Genomic DNA, 20,318 nt, shown 5'->3' with positions numbered 1-20,318 from the left:
AAATGTGATGATTTATTCCTGCTTCCTATTTCTGAGCTTTTAATCGGTTATTTAACCATCTTTGAAACCTTCCTCTTATTCTACAGCAGCATGCTTTCTCTAACTGCCTGGGATGAAACCTTGTCAAAAGCCTTTCCTTTCTGAAGGTCATTTCCACATTGCTGCCAGTGCTATACATGTAGCTCAGATCCCACTTTACAAACAGCTGAAAATGATTAAAACCTGACCCTTCCTGCTCCCTTGATTCTACTGTAACACATTTTATTCAAATTTGACCTGCTACTCCCTTCCTTCCCAGTTTTCATCCCCTCTCTTCTTCCCTATTGAGTGATATACACATTTAACAAAACTGAAACAAAAGAAAGCATTTCTTGATATTATTTGTCTACAGAGCTTTCCAGCTTATATAAGTTTACAATATTAAAGGAAATACATTCACATAAAAATTAGTCTGAAATCTATCCCACATTTATTACATTTTGAAAATCAAATCAAATCCCACACACTGTTACATAATTTCCCATCACCTCCACACCACAAGCCATATACATTAACAGACAATAAAATTTCATTAGACCTTTATTGCTAATGTGAAAAAAGTTTCTAAAGAGTTCTACTGCATACTAAAGATATACTGCAGGGTTTTTTTGGGGGGATGGGAGGTGGGAGTGGGGTAGGTGGGCTATGGACAGGATAGGACCCAACAAGCTTTTGTGTCTGACTATTGAAAGCTCCACATATAAAGCTACAGCCCAGCCAAAGATATTGATATTCAAATAACTGAAGCACCACTGATTTAGAAATGTAATTTTTCTTATAGTATACAGGTGAATAGCTCATGCCTAAATACAGATGGAAACAATTTGAAATAACACGTTTAAAATCTTAACGCAGAAAATCAGACCACCAGAATTTCCAATGAAGCATTCGTTCAAGAGCAGACAGACAGCATCATAACAGAAATACAAACAACGGTACAGATGATTTAATTGGATTACTTCACTCCTATGAATTCTTCCAAACAAGCTCTTCAAGAAAGTCAGAAATAGAATTCAATTTTCATCTTTTCTGGATGTTTTGGCCTAGAGCAGTCAGTCATGCTCTCAAAGCATGTTCTCACAGAAGCAGCTGTGTATACACAACAAATCACATTTGGACATGTTTCGATCCAAGAGTGGGTAAGGACAAGCAGAGGTGAGCAGCAGGCTGTCCCTCAACACTAACACCAACAGTTGCCATAGCAACAGGAAGAATCATGGGAAGAGGCTGGTATTGATCTTCCCATCCCATGTTCATTGCTGTTTCTTCAGAGTGGTCTTACACAATGCTACCACAACCAACACCGTTGCACATGCCCAGGTTCTGAAGTTAACAGAACATAAATGATGAAAAAGAAACAGGGAACAATTACTGCTGCATTTCATCTGAGTACACAAAGAACAAGCAGCAGAATTTTCATCTTAATGAAAGCTATGCAAGGGGAGGGGGTGTGTGTGGGTGTGTGTCAGTATGTACAAGCATGCTTTACCATGCCTTCCCTCTACGGTTCATGTGTTCTGTGCATTGTCCTACAGGGCAGCACCTGTCTGCTCTCAGCATTTGTAACAAGACATTCGCCAATGCCTCAGTCAGGTAAAGAGTAGGATATAACAAAGGGCATTTTGTGCTTAGTTGAAAGCCTGCTACATCATGTCAGCGTACTGCAGAATGGCACAAAGCCAAAAGGATAAGAGAGACTACTTACAAATACTATAGAGATTTTTCACATTAACAATGGAATAGCTCCAGAGTCCCTCAAAATACGTTAGAACACAACTAAGTTCTATAAACATGGGATAATACATTACATGAGTATATAAAATATTTCAGTAAAGACTAATATTGTTTCCAAAAACTACACATAGCTCAAAATTGCATTTAGTTTGCAAATTACAGGATGGTGCTTTGTTGATACTACAATAAGGCTTAAATGAAAAATATCTTTTGAAGGTTTCACCTTCACAATTAACATTTCTTCTTAGGATATGCAAAATGGGAGAAAAAGTGTTTAAAACAGAATTAATTAAGAAAACCTTAAGACCATTCCCAACTGTATTTATGAACATTGAAGAATGACCGGAATATTTAGCAGAATGTGTGTGGCTCTAGCTAAGAGCAGAACGCTGCTTATATCAAAAAGATAAAGTATTGTTCTTGTAAATTAATATATTACTTCTGCTACACGCACTCTACATTGTCCCAATTTTATAGCAGCATAACACCTCCGTAATCCACTATATTTGCATAAAGCTGAAGTTATAAAGCAACAGTATGGGAAATACCCAGTATCTCCAGAAACTTTATAATTCAAAGTGATTAGACCCTCAAAGACAAAAATTCAGAAAATGCATCGTAGTTTTCCAAGGCAAAAGACAAATCGTCTATATTAGTACAGATATTCTTAACACAATTCTAGCATTTATACTTCATAAAAACAGATCCTGGAAAAAAACAAAACCCTAAACAATACCTAACCAATTGTGGACATCAAGATAACAACTCCACCATAATCCAAACAAATTATAACAGTATGTGATATTTGAGAGCTCTGGGAACCCTGTTAATAACAAGTCTCCCATCATAACTTAAAGAGGCAAATAGCCATGGGTCTGCTGAGGACCATTCAACTGCATAAACGCTATCTTCGTGTTCTTCATAGGTAGCTATTACACTGTCCTGAAGGGGCTCTTTAATCCTAAAATTGGAGGGAAAAAAAAGAAAAAAATAGTAAGGATCTGTGAGCACACTTGATTTAAAAGGCAATATTAACTGTCACTAACATCTAGATAAAGCAGCCTCCTATTTAAAGTATAAGAATGCAGTAGTAGGCTCTAAGGAAGTATTTCATACCAGATGTCTACATGTACCTATGCTTTAGAAAACACAGCAGAGTCAAGTCAATGTTAAAAATCCCTGTTTTCAGGGACAAAGTACCTCTTATTCTCAACTTCAGTGCATTTCCAAGTCTCTCAGAATGTACACGAAGCATCTCTCTCTTTAAAACAAGTTAAACTACGGAGTATGATCTAAATGTGACTTAAACACACATTTTTATCAAAATCTTTTCTCTCAACATGCTCCATCTCTTCCTTGTTAACTGAATTCTAAAATAGTATATAATCTTATTAGAGATATGTACATACGCAAGAAGTTGCAGTCCTTAACATCATCATGTCTCCTATGCTACCATATTGGGCCCATTCTCTCCAGAGTAATGGAAAGAATAGAGAGGCACCACTCTGAACAGTTTAATTTTTATCTCCCATTCACAGGGGTATAAGAACACCAGATTCATATCTATTATTGTATACCTTCACCTCTCACTGCAACACCTGAGCTCCTGGTCACCTACATCATGAGAGACAGACATATTCACTTTTGCATTGCAAATATTTAAGAACAGATTCAGGCAATTCTCTGAAGTTCAAACCATCCAAAAGTCATTGATTGTGCTCTGATAGCTGAGAACAGCCCTTCTTTCCTTCACTCACAGAGCCAGTCCCTCCTCTCAGAGCAACACCACAGCACATTATTCTGTAGCTACAGGGTAGGTGAGTTTTCAAAAGATGACCTCAGCGCTCCCTCACCCACAGAGGATCACCTCTGTCTGACAGGAATCAGTCAGTCTTTCAGAAGCACCCCCCTGCCTCCCAGACACAGCCTTGTACTACAGCTGAAATCCTCCTCACAGAAAGCAAAGCCAAAGAGTGCTGTGAATGCCACTCAATCATTTAAACAGATGCTGCTACTACAGAAATGAAGTGGTGTTACTGGCCATCTTTGCCCTTTACTGCGGCTCTCTGAAAGCACACATCTCTAAGATCACAAAGTGTATAGGATAACATATTTGAATCACTTGCAGGATATCATTGCTCCACCTAGCCAGCCTAACCAGCTGTGAATTTAACGTTGCAATTAAAATTCAACTGAATTTAATGAATAAACCAAGAGCAGTCTGATACTGCAGAATAGCTTCAGATATTTAGTTTCAAGGACTTTTATCATTTACTTATGCTACTTTTAAAGTCAACTAACAAAAATAGGGTCATAGCACAAGCAACATGCAGCCCCTGGTTAATTACAAAGAGCAGACTTGTTTTGCAGTTCTCCTGAATATGTACTTTGATACAAACCATCTAACAGCAGAGAGCTAATAAACACACACACTCACAGACACTTCATCTCCTGCAATGTGTTTTTCTAACTTCCTGTTAACTGACATGCCTGGTTAAGTGAAAGTTGGTCATGTCCCTAGACAGCAATGTGCTTCATGCGGTGCTCACCCACTTACCCACAACTCCATTATTCTGAAGGTTTCAGATGTCTCTCCAGATAAGCAGGGGAGTAATGCACGGTGCACATGGCTGTCAGGGGACACGACCGACTTACAGTTAACCAGGAGCCTCAAGTTAACCAAAGGTTGGATAAACAAGGACAAATAAGCTTCTAGATTATGCTATTTTCTGCATGCTCAGAGTTGTTTCAGTGTTTCATTTAAATAACACAGTTCATCTAATTTAATTTAGAAAAATCATAGGGGAATAAATGTTCAGGAAAGAAGCCCATAGATGAACTTCTGTTTGGAATTTTCATTTATGACTACAATTAACTGTCATTTATTATTGTATATACACTGAATTTCTTCTTGGCTATGAAAGTAATCTTTTGCCTTCACAGAAAAAAGAAAGCTTGTTATTCCATATGGTTCTTTAGGCCACATGAGTTCTGTTTTCCGTGTGGGTTTTTAAAATTTTAAATAGCATAGATCTATGATAGTATTATGTATAGACTACCTGTGCATAAGAACGTTATAGTCTTGAGACAGTTATTCAGAATCTGAGAAAACCCTTATGGAAGTGATCACGGTGTAAAAGAGCTAGATACTACACAAGATAAGCAGGATGGAAATAAAATCATCTCAGAATGACACGTCTCAGGAACAATACAGAAGATTCAAAAGAAACTGTCCATGAGAATCCTTTACAAACATTATGAATGCAAACAGATTAGCCCCTAAATTATGTAATGGGTAATGAACTCCAAAGGATAATGCTATTAGAATAAAAAGCAGAATTATTTCATGTATGTGAAAGACTTAAAAATAATGAAAAAAAACCCCAAAACAAACAGAAGGAGCAAGGTTGTTTGTGGTGGGTTTCTTCCCCCCTCACAACATGAATCTCTTGGAGACAGACCACCTTACTCCATGCTAGGAGATTTCCAAGAAAACACCTCAGCTCTGTCTGCATTTTAGCTATGTGCATCCAAGAATAGGCTGAGGATACTATTTTTGAACCTATATGAATCTAGAACACTTAGAATTGTTTAGTTTCCCAGTCCCACAACAAACTACTTACTCTCAACGAAATTCTACACAGCTTTTGCACATTTTTATTTATTAAAGAATCAGCTCAGACTCTCCTAACTCCCCAGATATTAAATAGAATTTGGTTAATGCAAGAAATTACAGACTTAACATCTATGACACTGACACTTATTTAAGGTAGGTAACAAATTACCTTTTAAATATAAACAGAGTCTATGAAAAAAGATTACCTTGATCACAGCACATACTAGCGGAACACATACAAAACAACCTGTATTTATCTGAAGGTGTTTTGTCTATGTAGATATTTTAATTACCCTTCTGCTTTTATCAGCTGCTACAATTTCTCCTTAACACACAGTAGGTAATTGCAGAGCCTATCATGTCATAGCACTGATGAGTATATTTTTTCTATTACTCTACTCATAATGTAGCAATGATTAAAAGAATACCACTGTACTTTCATGTGCATTATTCTTATCTCAGAAACCTTCATTTCGTAGTTACCAATTCCTGTTGACAATGCCCAGGTTATTTGCCTTAGGTTAGATGCCTAACACCGGAGACAGAAGAGGAGAGCATTCAAAGAGGGCTGGATACTGGGACAGACAGATCTTTGGCAGGTTTTAGAACAGGGGACAGAGTTCAGGACCTTAAATTTCTTTCCAGTTAAAGAAGTTCAGAAACAGGAAGAGTACCTGCACACAGGTGGATATGATGTAAGCTTTCTTCTATTTTTTCTATGCTGTTTTAATATGTATAATTCAGGTTGTTGTCAAAACACAGAGATCTCTGTTTTTATATAAAAGCTGCAAGTTATGGGTATAAAAATGCAGTTGCTATGCTATAACTACTTTAGTGTACCACGGGTGTAGGTCCTTGGTCTATTGATCCCTTGACAGAGCATTTTGACTAGACTATATTTGATAAGCATACTTGGTAATGACTTATTATGCCTGGCAAGCTTAGTAAACTATTTTTTTCCTTGTCCTAAAATCTCCTTTGGTTTCTCATTTTTATGTACTATTTTAAAGAGATGGTCTGGCCAGACTAAAATACCTATTTCTCTCCTTATGGTCTTGCATTGCATCAATTGAAAAGGCATCAAACTTTTATGCCATCAAGAACTCATGGCAAGAAATGTGCAACCTCTACCTAAATTCTGCATGAATTTAAGATATGTGCCACACAGAGCTGAAACTGGACTGCTTTCTCTTTGTAGTCTTATTCACATAGCACGACCTCTACCAGCTTCTCCTACGAAAGGAGAAAAGCTTTCATTTTACTAGATAACTTTGAGGTTAATTGTGTTACAGACTTGAGAGAGAAGGCTGTTAAGCCTTGGATAATTGTTTTCATGTAGAGAGCTGTTATTTCCAATTACTTCTCATGCTAACAACCACTTAAGTTTGCTGTGCTTGTGATTCTGTTTTGTCACAATGTTCAATACGTTTTACAGTCACCAAAAATCTTTAATTCCTTATCACAATGAAAATTAAATCCTCTTTAATCTAAAAATTACTATGAAATACATGTGATTCAATAGAGCAACAACATGTATTGCAGCATCCAAAATGAATCCTGAAAAGCATGCCATTGGATTCCAGAAAAAGCCCTGTGGATGCCTCTTCCCTTTAACTGCAGGAGAAAACTTAGCACTCGAATTCAAGGATGTTTATACTGGAATGCAGTTTTTATATATAATAATTGGCCATTCATACTATTGTAAGCATTATCCTATTATTTTTCCACTCTAAAACAGCCTTCAGAACTGCTTCTACAGGAAAATGCCACCTTTAAGAACAAAAAAATGCATATTTTAACATAACAGGTTTCATATTTTTCCAAATATACAAAAGAAATTAAGGAGGGTATATCTGTTCATAAGGGTTAAACAAAGAAATAGTAAAGAAAAAACATATGTTCTTAAAGAAAAATAGTCTAGGAATTGGAAAGTGCTGCTGCACTAAATTTGGCCCAACTTCACAGGCATCCAACCAAGTCAAGCCCTAAATACTGACATTCCCCCACACAAAACTATTTAAGCTATTTTAATTAATTGAGTCTCTTGGTTAATTCCATAGCACAATCCTATCATTTCTACATTTCTCTGAGACATAAATACCACAAGCAAAATATCATCTATATTAACACTATTGGCAGCTGTGTGATAATGCCCTGGAAAGCCTGCCTTATCATGAATGTTTGGCAAATACTTTTCAAAATATCAGTGCTGACAACTCACTCTCCTGAAGTCATGTATGTGTATACAAAGGTGTTATGTTAGATCACACAGTTTGTATGTATTATCATGAAACCACAGGATTTACTATCGTAAAGTCAACAAACCACATTTCTATCATGACAAGTAGAAAGCACTACCTCCTTTAGATTGAATTTTAAGGGAAATCTCTGTCTACAGAGAGGACAGCTACCATCTTCTCTCTGGTCCATTCTGATTGCTAAAGATGTTCCTACACTTAAAATCTCATTAAAAACTTCATTATCTCAATGAGATACCCTGTAGTGGAAAAAACAATGCTTTACACTTCTCAGATTTAAATGCAAAATTGTGATAAGCACTTGTGTCGGATCTTGTTCTGTTTCTATCGAAAAATGGTGCAGTTAACATCTATGGCCAAAAAGATCTAAAAATATGACTTCAGGAAAACCACTAAAAAAAAAAAATCCTAATGTGATTTTCTGGTACAATCTTCAATAGATAATAAAGATAAGGATAAGCTTAGAACATACTGCCAAAAAATGTAGCATAAGGGAGAAGGCAGCATACTGACCCTAGTAATCAGTTCTGCCATGAAAACACAGCAGACATCTTAAGCCTGCAAACCCCAAAGAGAGCTAAGAACTGGTAGCCCCTTCTGTAGCACTAAATTTAAGGATGGCTACCTACTCAGGACTAACGTATAAGCTCAAAATGCTATTGAGAATATAAATCTTCACGCTGGTATGGATACAGATAAGGCTTTTCCTCTCAAAGAACAAGTCCTCCATTATCAGTTGAGCATTGTCATGAAGCTCTGGCCACAGAAGCCATGAAGAATTAAAACATTGCTGTAGATGCAGTGTGTACCTTGCCGTTGGTGCTCTGAGGTAGCAAATGGTCTTCTCATGCTGCATAGCATCACCATACCAGAGACCTACCAAGTTTAAAATTCGAATCTATAAGGCAAATAAATATATTGCAATAAATAAAGAAAAGGAGTAATGCTTGGCAGGTAAAGATGGTCACACTAAACTGCAAGAACCTAGTAGGGGTCTTTTATTGTTAGAAATAGCAATGTAGAATTAAAGTGAGTCAGACTAATTAATACAACCAAATAGACTCACTGACAAGGATTTTGGATGACCAAAGAATGAAGAAAGGCTACGAAAGTCACCACCTCCCTTTGGAGAAAGACAATTCTCAGTGCTCTGCAGATGTCTAAAAAAGAACTGACACACCTTCAGGAGATTTGGAATTAAAGTAATTTCAGTGTTGAAGGAAGGAAGTCCACGAGAGTGTAAAGCCATTAAAGAAAGAAAGGCCAAAGAGAAGCTTGGCTTAATCAGTTGCATCCACAGATGTGGAATGACCCTGTATTTTAGAAGTTTTTTTCAAATTGAAGCATCAAAAAATGCTCCCTATGTTCTTATCCAGGCACTTATCCAAAGCTTTGCTTTAGGAATGAATGCTAAACGAAGCCCAAATACTCACAGAATAAACTAGGTTGGAAAGGTCCTTTAAGATCATCTAGTCCAACTGTTCACCTAGCACTAAGAGTTCCCAACTACACCAGATCCCTCAGCGCTATGCCAACCCAACTCTTAAACACCTCCAGGGATGGGGACTCTACCACCTCCCTGGGCAGCCCATTCCAACACCTAACAACCCCTAACAAAGAAATGCTTCCTAATATCCAGTCTAAACTTTCCCTGGCACAACTTGAGTCCATTCGCTCTTGTCCTATTGCTTATTACTTGGTTAAAGAGACTCATCCCCAGCTCTCTGCACCCTCCTTTCAGGGAGCTGTAGAGGGCGATGAGGTCTCCCCTCAGCCTCCTCTGCTCCAGACTAAACACCCCCAGTTCCCTCAGCCGCTCCCCGTACGACCTGTGCTCCAGACCCTGCACCAGCTTCGTTGCCCTTCTCTGGACACGCTCGAGTCATTCAATGTCCTTTTTGGAGTGAGGGGCCCAAAACTGAACACAGGAATCGAGGGGCGGCCTCACCAGTGCCAAGTACAGGGGTCAGATCCCTTCCCTGTCCCTGCTGGCCACGCGATTGCTGACACAAGCCAGGATGCCATTGGCCTTCTTGGCCACCTGGGCACACTGCTGGCTCCTGTTCAGCCGGCTGTCAATCAACACCCCCAGGTCCCTCTCTGACTGGCAGCTCTCCAGCCACTCCTCCCCAAGCCTGTAGCGCTGCTGAGGGTTGTTGTGGCCCAAGGGCAGCCCCTGGCATTTGGCCTCATGGAAACTCCTCCAGTTGGGCTCAGCCCATGGCTCCAGCCTGTCCATCTCTCTCTGCAGAGCCTCCCTGCCCTCGAGCAGATCAACACTCCCACCCAACTGGGTGTCATCTGCAAACTGACTGAGGGTACACTCGATCCCCTCGTCTAGATCATCAATAGAGATGGTAAACAGGAGTGGCCCCAAAACCGAGCCCTGGGGGACACCACTCGTGACCGGCCGCCAACTGGATTTAACTGTTCACCACAACTCTTTGGGCCCGGCCATCCAGACAGTTTTCTACCTAGCAAAGTGTGTGCCCATTCAATCCATGAGCAGCCAGTTTTGCCAGGGAAATGGCTGTGGGAAATGGTGTCAAGGGGCTTCCTAAAGTCAAGGTAAACAACATCCACAGCCTTTCCCTCATCCAATAAGCAGGCCACCCTGTTGTAGAAGGAGATAAGGTTTGTGAAGCAGGACTTGCCTTTAATAAACCCATGCTGACCGGAACTGATCATCCCTTGTCCTGCATGTGTTGTGTGATGGTACTCAGGATGAGCTGCTCCATCAGCTTCCTGAGTACTGACATCAAGCTGACAGACCTGTAATTTCCCGGATCATCCTTCTGACCCTTGTTATATCTGGGCATCACACTGGCCAATTTCCAATCTGTTGGGACCTTCCCAAGCAGCCAGGACTGCTGGTAAACAGAAAACAGCTTGGCAAGCACCCCAGCCAGCTCCTTCAGCACCCTCAGGTGTATCCCATCTGGTCCCATAGACTTGTGTGCATCTATGTGATGCAGCAGGTCACTGACTGTCCCCTATACACTTCAGGATCGTCTTCCAAGGGATCTTTTCAAGCAGGTGCCTAAACAAGACAAACTGAGCCCTTTTGAAGTCCAGGATGTCAGTTCTGCTGCCCCCTCTCCTGGCCTCTCTAAGAATAGAGAACTCTCTTATTTCTTGATTGCTAGACGGCCTCTAACTGCCACATCATCCATCAGTCATTCTCTGTTCACAAAGAGGAGATCCAGCAGCGCACCTTCTCTGGTCGATTCACTCACCAGCTGCATCAGGAAGTTGTCTCCCACACAGTCCAGGAATCTCCAGGACTGGTCTCGCTCTGCTGTATTTCCAGCAGATGTCTGAGAAGTTAAAGTTACCCACAAGAACAAGGACAAGTGATCGTGACATTTCTCTTAAGTGTCTACAGAATATTTCATCCACCTCTCTGTTCTGGGTGGGTGGCCTGTAGTAGACTCCTACTACAACATCTGCCCTGTTGGCCTTCCCCCTGATTCTAACACAAAGACACTCCACCCTGTCTTCACTACACCTGTGCTCAAAGCAATCATAACAGTCCTTAACATACAGCACCACCCCACCACAGCTCTTTCCTTGTCTATCCCTCCTAAAGAGCTTGTAGCCATCTCTTGGCACACTCCAGTCATGACAGACATCCCACCATGTTTCTGTAATAGCCATGACATGATAATTTTCCTGTTTCATCATGGCTTCAAGCTCCTGTTTGTTACCCATGCTGTGTGCATTGGTACACATGCACTTCAGATGGGCTGGTGTTTTGCCCCCTTCCCCCTTCAAATCTAGTTTAAAGCTCTGTCAATGAGCCCAGCTAACTCTTGCCCCAAGATCCTCCTCCCCTTCTGGGACAGGTGCATCCTATCTAATGCCAAAAGGTCTGGCATCCTATATACCAACGCATGAACAAAAAATTTAAAGCCCTGATGGTAACACCAGTCTTGGAGCCACAAGTTCATCTGTTGAGTTCTATGGTGGTATTCTTCATCCATCCCCACAACTGAAGGGATGGAGGAGAACACAATTTGTGCCCTCCAACCCATAAATCAGTTTCCCCAAGGACCTGAAATCTCTCTTCATTGCTTTAGGACTTCTCACAGTAATGTCGTCACTGCCTACCTGAAAAAACAGAAGGTAGTAGTCCTTGGGTCTCACTAGAGCAGGAAGTTTTGCTGTGAGGACCTTGACATGGGCCCCAGGGAGGCAGCAGATGTCCCTGTGAAGTGGGTCTGGTCTGCATATGGGGCCTTTGACACCCCTCAGAATGGAGTCATCCACTACAAAGGCTCTTCTGGGGTTCTTTTTACTCACTTAATCTGTTCTATTTTCATTTGTTTTGTGCACTCTTTTCTACCTCTGGATTAAGGTGCTAGAAATTAAGATAGGAGTACAGCTTTTCAAGACCCATTTCTCGGCTATTTTTTTTTCCATATTTGAATCGTGCATTAAATTATCCAGTCTAGAGACTTGACCAGAACATACTACAGCTCTCCTCTGACCACATGCCTATACCTTCTCTCCTTGGACAGCTTGATCCTCTTTTTAGACTGCCTAACTTTTGACAGTGGGTTTGGTCTTCCCAGACAAAAATCACTGAAGCCTTTCCTTATTGAGTGCAAAAACTAAATGCAGTTGGCATGTTTGTCCTAGACACATTTCACAGAGGCAGAGTGTGCACAGCTAGTGTGTTTCAAACAAACAAAAACACAGTCAGCGAGAAGAGATAAACTCAAGTATATGGCTGATGGCAAAAAAAACATCCTAAAGGGAATAATCAGACACAGGCTAGGGAGACCCTTGATATGATACAGGCTGCTCTTACATTTTTATGATTGATGAGAGAAACAACAACAATAGCAGTTTAAAAGCAGGGAAAAGACAGCAAAATAGTTGCCCTGATCTGAATCAGCAGTTAAAATGAACTGAAGGTCACTCAATTGCAACAAGAGACAGATCCTCATGCAATAGTCCTAGTTATGCTTATGCAAGCACGTTCTGGTGTCTGAGACGGGAGCATATAAAGTTCCAAGATGTCAACACATACATTGGATAAACACCTAAAGGAAAAACCTCAGGGAATAATTCCTTTAGAATACAGCAACTTTTGGTTTGTTGTCTATTCATTACTCAGTGAGCCAATTTTTTTTTTGTTTTGTTTTCTCAGCCATGAGCCTTAAAAAGTAGGTAGTTAATACAGAAAATGACAAGAAATAATTGGTGGGTAGACTTACGCATATTTCTACATGGTTGAACAACAAAGGGTTAAACTAACATATTACTTACTTTTGTCTCCAGCCAAGAAATACAATAAAAATTATAAAGTTTACTCCAAAATATACTAAAAAATAACATGAGTCCTAAAGACCTCAGAAGTCTTAACTGTGTAGACTAGTACTATAAGTCACCTTTTTTAAAATATGGGGATTTTTGCTAAGTAGAAACAAACAAACAAAACCCTTTGAAGATACAACTGAAACATACACTTCATTTTCATACTTAATCCAAGGAGTGTTTTTACAAGTTAATTTATCCAGAACATGAAAAATAGGTAGCCCATGAAGAAAGAGCCTTCTTCCTTCCTTCCTTCCACTTGATACTTCAACCTTCTTTTCAGGGAGATTTGGTCACTCAGTCTGAAGGTGACTGGCTGGAGATACTCGTTGTACACACACCTGCTCTTTCTGGTGTATTTCAAGATACACCTAAAAAAGACATTTTCTTTTTAAATATTTGTGTGCTATTTAATAGCAAACCAGATGTCCTCCAAAACAGTATAAATATGAACCCAGTGAGAATATAAGACTTCCTTAAAAGTCTAGAACATACCCAAGCAAAAAAAAACCCACACATACACAGATACACCACCCCATCAAACCATACAATAAAAATCTGTGTTTTACAGAAGAGACAGTACCCATGGAACGGTGCAACAGACTTTTCAAAGAGGTCTCCAGGAGGGAAAAGGGTACTAAAGCCTAAATATTTGGCACTAAAGGTTGACTAACAAGAAGTATTCCCAACAGTTGTTATGCCCTGGTTCATTAGTGTGCTCAGAAGTAAACAGACATTCACCTAGCAACACTTCAAGGCTGGTGAGCACCTCGTAAACATTCTTTTAGATCAACACATAACAAGGAGGGGCAAAAACACCCCAACAAACAAACCACAAACCAAAAACCAAACCAAGACTCTTACAATACTAAGCAAATGTTAAAAAAGCTCATGTGCTTTCTCAGGTTTTATAGAGAACAGATTGGCAGCTGAAAAGCATATATTTAAAAAGTAAATGCAGTATTGATACTCTTGTAGCCTCTAGGAACAGGCAAGGGCTCTACATTATTACTATACAAGTCACTCATAATGTGTTTTACATCCATCCCATAGCCAAAAGAAAAGATGCATTATATTTGTTGTATCGCTTTGCACATTCTTGGTTTCAAAAATTCCTATTCTAGAAAGAATCACTTGTGTTTCAGTGAGGCAACCTACATGGTCTACAATCAACAGAAACTCAGAACTCCAGAAAACCAACTATACAACATCTGTCAGAAGACTATTTACTTGTGATATTATTTATATTAATACATTCCCATCATATATATATATATATATATATATATATGTGTGTGTGTATATAAAAAGTGGTCTCTTTCTCATTTCCACTAATGCTATTTATCTTCTATCCAGAACAAATTGCAATAGCTAGCCAAATGTAAGGAAATAAAAGGTACATCATACTTAAAATGCTGTAGTTATGTTCTAGAAAGTATGTACTGTTGATGTGATCGACTTTGTAGGTACGTAATTTGATACACCTTGATTTTCCAGGCATTTACATAACCTATTGCTTCTAAAGACATCTTGTACATTTAACAAAATCACTTCTATATATGAGATAGCTTTCTTATTTAATAAAATGGTTTCCAAGTCCTTTATGTGAAACCAAAATGTCAAAACTATATCTTAGTTAATAAAGGTGCAAAAGCAACCTTAAAAATGCAACTAGAGAAGTAACCTCAGCTTCATCTAGAATTTTAACTGAAACATCTAGCAAACACAGCTGAGTAACTATAATTTCCTTGTTCTTCATCCCATCTGACTATTCTTCACTGAAAAAGATAGTTCTGGAGGCAATCTGCCTAATTCATTGCAGACAGCTATGCATCTTAAAATACATTAACAGAAACAAAAACCCAAATGATCAGTGAAGATGTATAGAACAAGGCTATTCAGCTGCAAAGAACAACAAAAATACAGACTAAAGCCTGTTGGTCTCAAAATATTTTACATGACTTCCAGTATTATTATCTTCACTTTGTAAAGGAAGAGTTTGCTCAAGATCACCATGTAAACTAGTCACAAAACTAGAAAACCTCAGCCCACACTAGATCTACGGAATTCACTATATAGATATATATTCAGAAAGAAGTACACAGATGAAAACAATCGTCACGTATTTCACAATGAAAAAGTTGAAAGCAGACAAAAATGGAAGATAAAAAATAACTATTTCAGCATTTCATTTAACTCTTTACTAAAACCCACATCCCTCCAAAATTCACATGCAAAAGACATGATTCCTCATACATCCAGGTGGATGGTGTTTACAAATGCTTGCAATAACATGCGTTAGTCTCTACCAAGAGTGTCAAAAACAAACGTCTGTTTTGCTTGAAGTAGGTCTGATGAGTTACTGGTTTCTAGAGCAGTCAGCAATAATAAGAGCAAAATTTACAAAAAATAATGTATTGATACTTCCTTTCTTCTGCCTGTGCAGAAGCTCACCATTAGACTAGTAACGTTTCCTAAAGATTACAACTGATACACAGAAAATGCAGAAAGCAGATTTTCAGCTCTCACTTAACCCAGTGAACTTGCATGTGCTTGACTTGATCCAGAGCTCCCTTAAAGTGAGTCTTTTCATTGATCCAGTGGACTTTAGGACTGGTCCTCCACATCACCATCCCCTTCCTAGCAGTGAATATACAGTGATCATGCCAATCAGATTTAAAGTGTGTATTCCACCCAAGACTTTGAGTAAATGAAGTAGAAATTAAAACTACTTACCTGAAAGGCCTGTATACAAAAATCCTAGTCAGTAAAAAAAATAGCATGTTAACCATTTCAATGAAAAGACAAACTATAAGCATCTGCATAAAACCAAGGAAACCCCATACTTCTCTTCTTGATGCTGGTCCTCTTGGTCACTTAGTTCATCATCATCTACCATATGTCCAAATGGTTCAGAAGAAATTGATACCATATTAGACAGGATAACTCTGCTATCACTGCTTCCTGTAAGGATCAGCTGATCATGAGAATGATTGTATCTGACATTCCAGACCCTAAAAAAATGGAATCAGAAAGAACAAGAAGCAATTTTAGGCAGGTAGTGCATCAATATTGTGATTTGGGTTTTTTTATACAGAACTAAAAATTCATCTTTGACTTCTATGTTGTAAGTACGCATAGAAGTGACATGCCTCATTCCAAAGACTGTTTTTTGTCATCTTCACCTGGCTTTTAAGCTTCCATGTCACCTGTTTTCTATGAAGTGTCTTTAAAATTCAAGAAATAAGTTTGGAAAAAAAAAAAAATCCAAAGAACAAAACACACCATTCAGTGGTATTATTCCTTGAGGGTACATAACAATTCATTGTTTAGCAAGTCAGATAAATATTTAAGTTCTAAATATAAAAATTTCCCCAAAGCAAAATACAGATTAGAAATACCCTGTTAAACAAAAAACTCACAACATTCTTACAGTAAAGTTTAAAATAGACCCTAAACCAAAAATAGGATTATATTTATCTTCAATTTTTACATTTTACATATCCAGTTAATACCAAATGTCTCATGGTTATTGTTTTATTCTTTTTCTTTTAATCTTCTGGGGAAAAAAAAAAGTAAAAAAGCTGCTTCTGTTAATTCACATCTTCATTCTCCTCTAAGTAGCTCCAGGGTCCAGATTTATTTTGTAAGAATAACTCCAACTGAAATTTTATAAAATACGAACCGCTCATTTTTTCTTAACTACTGAAGTCTGCAAATGTCAGACAAGATTCTCTCCTTGCTCCAGCCAGAGGCCATAGCTGTAGATACAGGCTCTAAATATTATCTCAGAGAATAAAATTACTCACTTGCATATGCTGTCTTAAGGACTATGAAGAGCATGAAGAAAGTCGGGCTGAATTATTGAACATTGCAACCATTCAACAATAGAAAGATAGATTGCAGCTGCTTTTCTGCACATCAGATGCAGCAGATCAGGCACAATTTGGGGAGGCACACACCTGTGTCCCAGTTGGCACCTACAAGCCAAGTTCTGTGCTGTGCTTCTCAAAGGTGTACCCTATCTCCCAACAATGTTAATGACAATTTCTTAACAATTAGACTAACGTCTAAACTCTTAATTTACAATCACACAAGGAACATTCACATGTTGAAACCTTTCCTCTGTGCAGAAAAATGATTATTCACAATAGCATAAACATAGTTAGTTTGCATTGTTCCTAAACAGTAAAATAATTAGCTGAATAAATTACATAAGCCATCCACCCGCAAAACAGCATGCAGATAATTTGTTCTACCAGTGGGAATGCTCCTCTAGTGTCTTCACTGGTTCAGTGACATTTCTTGTGTCCCAGAATTTCACCTTGCAGTCATCTCCACAGCTAGCCAGGTAGTACTGTTTATTGGGATTAAAGTCTAGGTCTCGTACCAGCTGTCCATGTGCATTTTCTATGCAATATATCTGTCTGTAAAACACATTAAAAAAAATTAAATGGTCTATAAAAAGCTAACTGCACTCCACTGACAGGAATCTGTTTCCCTGGAAACTTGCATAATCCCCTTAGCACCCGCAGACCTAGAGTTCACAATGCTAGTGCATAGTTTAGGGAAATCCCAGCTGTTAACAGCAGTGACTTGTACAGATTTCTCAGTTTGCTTTCAAGCTTTGCTTTTTCCTTGTTTGTATTAGGATCATCTGGAGCTAAAAGGAAACAGTTGTTCCAGATGATTCTAGCACAGCTCTCTAACAACTGTTATGAAATGTCTGCTACTAAACCACAACGTTTTCAGATAAGAGCTTCTCCATCCCTAAGTAGTTATACTAATTCTGTATTTATGACATCTCGTTCTCCCTATATGAAAAGCTGAGATGCAAGTGATGCAACAGATATGAACAGCAGCTTTTTATTATTGCTCAATTTGAACTTACCTTCTTGAGATCTGGCACTTATCATTAATTTACCTGTGGCTCTTAAACTGCTCAGTCATGCGCATACTCATCCATCTGGACCACTTCAGAAAACATTTGTAGTACTGCTAACAACCTAGCATCCTTATTCAAAACATCATGTTCCATCAGCTTGTCTCCCTACCTCATCTCTTAAACTTGGGGCTTGTTGGTTTTTTTTGTTTTGTTTTGTTTCCACTACTGCATTGCCAGCTTCCTCAAAAGCCTCCATCTGTCAAAGTGCTGCTTAGATTTGATAGTCTCCTACAATCTTCACTAAAACTCATAAACACTTTGTGAGGTTTTTTTCTTTTTTTTTAAAAGGAAAAATGTTTCTCTTCAGAAACATAGACTGACTAAAACTTAGTATTGCTTGCACTGTATATACGGTTTCCTGTCAATACCATATAGAGAAGTCTCTTGCTGTTAACACCTAACTACTAACACAAAGCAAAGTAGCTCCATAAGGAGAGATCTAAAGTATACCAGGCCTTTACTAAGCCCTATCCTGACAGCTAGAACAGTCACTTGGGATAAAGGACATTGCTTAGATATCCAACATCAACACTCTTAACCTCTCAAACTCTGAGAATATCACTCAGGTATGCCTTTCTCCCAGGTATTCTGGGAATCAAATTCAGTATTTTCTCTTTATTTCTTGAAATATATTTAAGGGAAAATTTTTAAATGTCAAGCATGCTTGCAGCAATAAACCACTTCTTTCATCCTTTACTTCACCTTTCACTTCTTTTTTGTACTTCTTATATTGCTCATGGAGATATGTGTAAAAAGACACTTAAAAAGAAATACTACTGTCCACTGTATGTTCAGTAGTGCTTACCATAAAAGCCTTTATCCCAACCTAACTATTATTCTGGCCACTCAATCCCTTTCCTTCCCAAATATTTTTTTCTTTCACTCTATCAGCTTACCTACAGCAACAATATCTACATTGAATTTCCCAGTTACATTATAAGATTAAGGACAGACCACATGAACATTTTCTCCAGCTACTGGCTCCACTTCCTAATCATCATCATTTTCTATATTTTTTTAGAATTTGTTCTTGGAGTCTGAATTTTCCTGATACAATTCTCTCTCTAAATGCATTCATCTTAGTGTCTTGTCTTCTCTGCTTCACAAGCTCTTCTCTGATTGAGATTGCTTCCTAGTCTAGTCCAGGAGTCTTCCCATTAACCTCTTTTTTCCTTCCCCTTCTTTGTTTGCTATGTCCAAAATAACTTACTCCCTCTACTTTACAGCTATCATAACTGCACTCTTGTGGAAGTAGCTATTTCTAGCTATCTCTTTAGTATCTCTCTCTTCTTACTCTTTGCTGGTACAGCAGTTTTCTCTCCTTGATTTCTGCTGCCTCCCCCCCCCCATTTTTGGCTTCTTATACTGCCACAGTTTATACCGCCCTGACTTTAAACACGTACTTCTAGCCTAACTATTTTTATTAATTATTAAATATTCACATCACTTTAGACATATTACAGTGTATTTACAGATGAGATTCTTGAACATATTTTTTATGTACACCGCAAACAGTTCTTTGGCATAGCCTAATACTTCTAAATTGGTTTAAGGACTATCTAACATGAGCTTCACTCAGGTGGGGTTTGCTTTTGTTAACCAAGCTACCCTTCCATTGAGGACCTTGTTAATATCTGGACTATGGTATCTTTCATAAAAGTTAGAGTATTCATTCATGCAAGAGAGAGATGCTTTTTCTAATGAGACTGAGTATGAAGATGACTTTACGAGAGTTAACATTTTCTACAGGGAAACACAGGCTTTAATCTTAAATTCTGCATGCTATATGTTAAAAATAGGATGATTACAAAAACAATAGAAAAAGGTAGCTTAAAGAAGACCACCTCTCTCCTTTCACCTTTCTTTCCTCTCTTGTATGTTTCATTTAAACGAGTCTTCATAAATCAAAGTATACTCATATATATGAAGGCTGATTTTTATGTATCCTTTTACAAGGCAATGAACAGGACTTTCAAACCTGATGACAAGCACACAGGAAGTGAGTTTTAATTATTATATTTGTATTTTTACCTTTTCTTTCTTAAATTAAATAAACCTTTTCAGCAAAAACACACAAAGTTGGCAAACATGGGGATTTATTACTACATCCCTGAGCTGGCAGGAACCATAGAACTAAATTTAAAGTCATCCCCCTTTAAGGCAACAGAAGTTATTACAAGACATCAGTCTTCTCGGTTTAGTGATAAATTACTATGTGCTAAGGGGATAAAGCGTATCTTAAAAAAGCTTGCACAGGCTTTAGTAGTCATGGCAACAGATGTGCACAACATCACTCCTTTGCTTATCAAAATCACAACTGTGCAGGGAGGAAAACACCTTATTAGGTATATTCAAAGCTTAATTGATTTGGTTATGATTTTGATAGATTCAGTAGTTTCATATA

General features: G+C 38.4%; 1 protein-coding gene across 1 annotated transcript in view; it reads right to left on the bottom strand.

Annotated features, from left to right (window-relative positions):
• Positions 1 to 446: 446 nt before the first annotated feature.
• Positions 447 to 20,318, bottom strand: part of EIPR1 (EARP complex and GARP complex interacting protein 1) — a 91,032-nt gene continuing 71,160 nt past the window's right edge. Inside the window, exons 7-9 of the mRNA XM_026845695.1 lie at positions 17,229 to 17,396; positions 15,816 to 15,983; positions 447 to 2,734 (exon numbers count right to left, since the gene is read on the bottom strand). Of these exons, the coding sequence (XP_026701496.1) occupies positions 2,560 to 2,734; positions 15,816 to 15,983; positions 17,229 to 17,396 (511 nt within the window). The 3' untranslated portion in view covers positions 447 to 2,559. The remainder of the gene's footprint in view (positions 2,735 to 15,815; positions 15,984 to 17,228; positions 17,397 to 20,318) is intronic.

This window comes from Athene cunicularia, assembly GCF_003259725.1.
Source record: "Athene cunicularia isolate RWA chromosome 3 unlocalized genomic scaffold, athCun1 chr3_part1, whole genome shotgun sequence".
Taxonomy (NCBI): domain Eukaryota; kingdom Metazoa; phylum Chordata; class Aves; order Strigiformes; family Strigidae; genus Athene; species Athene cunicularia.
This window is presented reverse-complemented; position numbering and strand designations above follow the sequence as displayed.